General features: G+C 42.7%; 1 protein-coding gene across 1 annotated transcript; it reads right to left on the bottom strand.

The window, feature by feature from the left end:
- Positions 1–390: 390 nt before the first annotated feature.
- On the bottom strand, positions 391–2398 carry Crp (C-reactive protein). Its single transcript, XM_006990564.3, has 2 exons — positions 2252–2398; positions 391–2037 (listed from the first exon to the last, which is right to left on the bottom strand). The coding sequence occupies exons 1-2, from the start codon at positions 2340–2342 to the stop codon at positions 1424–1426; spliced, it is 705 nt and encodes a 234-aa protein (XP_006990626.1). The 5' UTR covers positions 2343–2398; the 3' UTR covers positions 391–1423.
- Positions 2399–2948: the final 550 nt, after the last annotated feature.

Genomic DNA, 2948 nt, shown 5'->3' with positions numbered 1-2948 from the left:
CTTATGGAATAACTTCATCATTCACCCAGTTCTAAAAGACTATGGTAAAGGATGCCTCAGGGGTCTTTCTTTAAGTAGCCAAACAGACGGAAACAAACGTATTCCATCATTGGACTTAACTATAAACTCATGAATTTCAATGATCTTTAGATTTTTGTTCTCAAACTGCAATTCTAAAAGGGAAAGTAACAGACCCCCATGCAAGAACCCCATGAATGACCAGTTATTTCCAAAGCAGGGCTGTTCATCTCAAAGGGACTCATCCCAAGAGATTTCAGCTGTAGAAGGTGGAAAGGCATGGATATGATCCTCCAGGGCAGTGACAGTCAGCCTGAACTCACACTCTTGATTTCATGGTTGATAATGAAGTTAGTCATGAAACAGCTCCAATTCATTCAAACCAACGGTGGCTTTATTGATTCATGGATCCAGGAAGTTCAGTTACAGATTTTATTCCAGAAAAGAATAGACTCTGAGCACAGTAGAGTCAGTGCTCCATCACTCTGGGTTGCCTAAACAAGACCCACATAATGATGACACCAGTTAACATGGATGGAAGAAATTTCACAAGGCCCCACCACTATATGAAGAGCTATAGGTGATCAATGGCTGCTGAGAGAAGGAGAATCTGTTTTCTTCAGGGGTGTGCCACCTGATAGGTTATCCAGTCCCAAGTGGTCAACCCTTGACAACATACATGCAACACTAAACAGAATCAGTAGGATGATAGATAGATAGATAGATAGATAGATAGATAGATAGATAGATAGATAGATAGATAGATAGATGATATAGGTGATAGATATTGTATCAATGTATGTGTATGCATATAAAACTAATAAATAAGGGGTCAAGACACAGTAGGATTTGGAGAGGAAGGGATAGAAATGAAGTAAATACAGCATTCATGTTTGAAATTCTAAAAACAAAAAATTCAAATAAAAAATTTCACTCTCCTTTCTGTGTGTCTGTTTTCTCATCTATGTGAGGGTGAGGGATTATCTAAAATGCTCTCAATCAAAAGCATATATAAACAAGTGAAGTGGTGGTGGCACAGGCCTTTCATCTCAGCACCCAGGAGGCAGAGGCAGGTGGATCTGAGTGAGTTCAAGGCCAGACTGGTCTATAGCACAAGTTCCAGGACATCAGGCTGCTGCACAAAGAAATTCTGTCTCAAAAAAATCAATACATATAAACACGTGTAATTCAGATTCTCTTTGGTAGGGATTCCTAGTATGATGCACATGCTGCCAAGCCATACACTTAAATTCCATGCTCTGGTGCTGAGGAAGGCAGAGCAGGGAAATGAAAGGCCATATTCACAGAATAGAACTACAGCATCTGTTGGGGTTAAAAGGTCTATAACTGGAGACAAGGGAGAGAATGTAATCCCGGGGGGTATCTCAGGGCTCACAACAGTAGGTCAGGACCACAGCTGGGGCTTCATAACCACATCACCCTGTACTTTATATTTCAGTGCCTGCCAGTTCAAAACATTGGGGCTGAATGTTCCGCCAACATATATTGTGTTGATCTGTTCTGGAGATAGCACAGTGTCCCACATGTTCACATCTCCAATGTCTCCCACAAAAGATTGCTTTGCATCAAAGGTACCACCGTACGAGTCCTGCTCTTGGCCCAAGATGATGCTTGCATCTGTCGCCACGGTGTAGCCCTTTTGCAGACTCTTCCTCACCTTGGGTTTCCCATCAACCCAGAGCTCTACAATCCCTGTAGCAGACTCCCAGCTAGCACAGAGGTGTGTTGGAGCTTCAGGAATTTCAGAAGCCTTGAATAGTACTTCAGGCCCACCCACTCCAAAAATATACCCTTTATCTTTAGTCCAGAATATGAGAATATCATTAGAGCTATTCTTGGTAGCATAAGAGAAAATACTGAAGCTGCGGGTTGTGCTCATATCCGTGTAGATATGTAGACACACGGTGAAGGCTTTCAGTGGCTTCTTTGACAGCGCATCCAGGGTTACATAGGAATTGTCTGACTCTTTGGGAAATACGATGGCCATTCTAGACATGTCTGTGGGACAGAAAAACAGGAAAGTGAGTAGCTTCCCAGATAACAAAAATTTAACCTTCACTTACAAGTAGAGTTTAGAATGAAGAGACATCTGGCCTTTTCCCAGGTTACACAAATACACATCTGTAACGGATGCTGCCCCCTGAATTCCATATGTAAAATACTAGGCTCTCACCCTCCTCCCCTCAGGTCAAATCTTTATAATAGCTCCTACCTTTCTGGACAAAAGCCTGAGAGAGGCTGATCATGATCAGTGAGCACCACAGCAGCTTCTCCATGGCTGTTGATGCTGCTGGGATCTGCATGTACCCACTAGGAGGACATCAATGATCAACGATGAGAAGTCCTGGATCCCTTCCCTCAGTCCCAGCCCATACTTGGATTTATAACTATAGCAGAAGGAGAGGCTGTACCATTTTGTAAATGATTTCCTAACACTGCCTCTTGGGGTAAACATCAGACCACTGGGAGGAAGGGAAGCCAAAATCATCCTGGAACAGAGAAATCAATGTGGGTTATTTATTACAAACTCCTGTGACCACTGAATCACCAGTTTCTTTGTGAAAGGAAAAATGAGGAAGCTTCCCAGGGCTCCACTTTGCCTATCTGGGCTAAGAAAATAATGAGAAAGCTTAGCTTAATAGATGAGCTCTCGTGTGTGTGTGCATATGATGGTCACATCTCCAGCATCTGCTAACCACTTCTGGAAGCCATTCTTTTACACTTAGGAAGTGAAGAAAACAAGCGTCCCATTCCCAGAACCAAGAGCAAACTTTTCTTGGCCAGCTGCATAGCTTATCAGAGACCTTTGACTGAAGGGAACACGTGTCCTATCCCAAGTGTACCACTGTGCTCCATCTCATGAAACACTTTTTTTTTTTAATGTGGAAACTTCAGAGAGGAGTCAGAAT

Source organism: Peromyscus maniculatus, chromosome 11, assembly GCF_049852395.1.
Source record: "Peromyscus maniculatus bairdii isolate BWxNUB_F1_BW_parent chromosome 11, HU_Pman_BW_mat_3.1, whole genome shotgun sequence".
In the NCBI taxonomy this organism is placed as follows: domain Eukaryota; kingdom Metazoa; phylum Chordata; class Mammalia; order Rodentia; family Cricetidae; genus Peromyscus; species Peromyscus maniculatus.
Note: the sequence above shows the minus strand (reverse complement) of the source record. Positions and strands in the feature narration are given on the sequence as shown.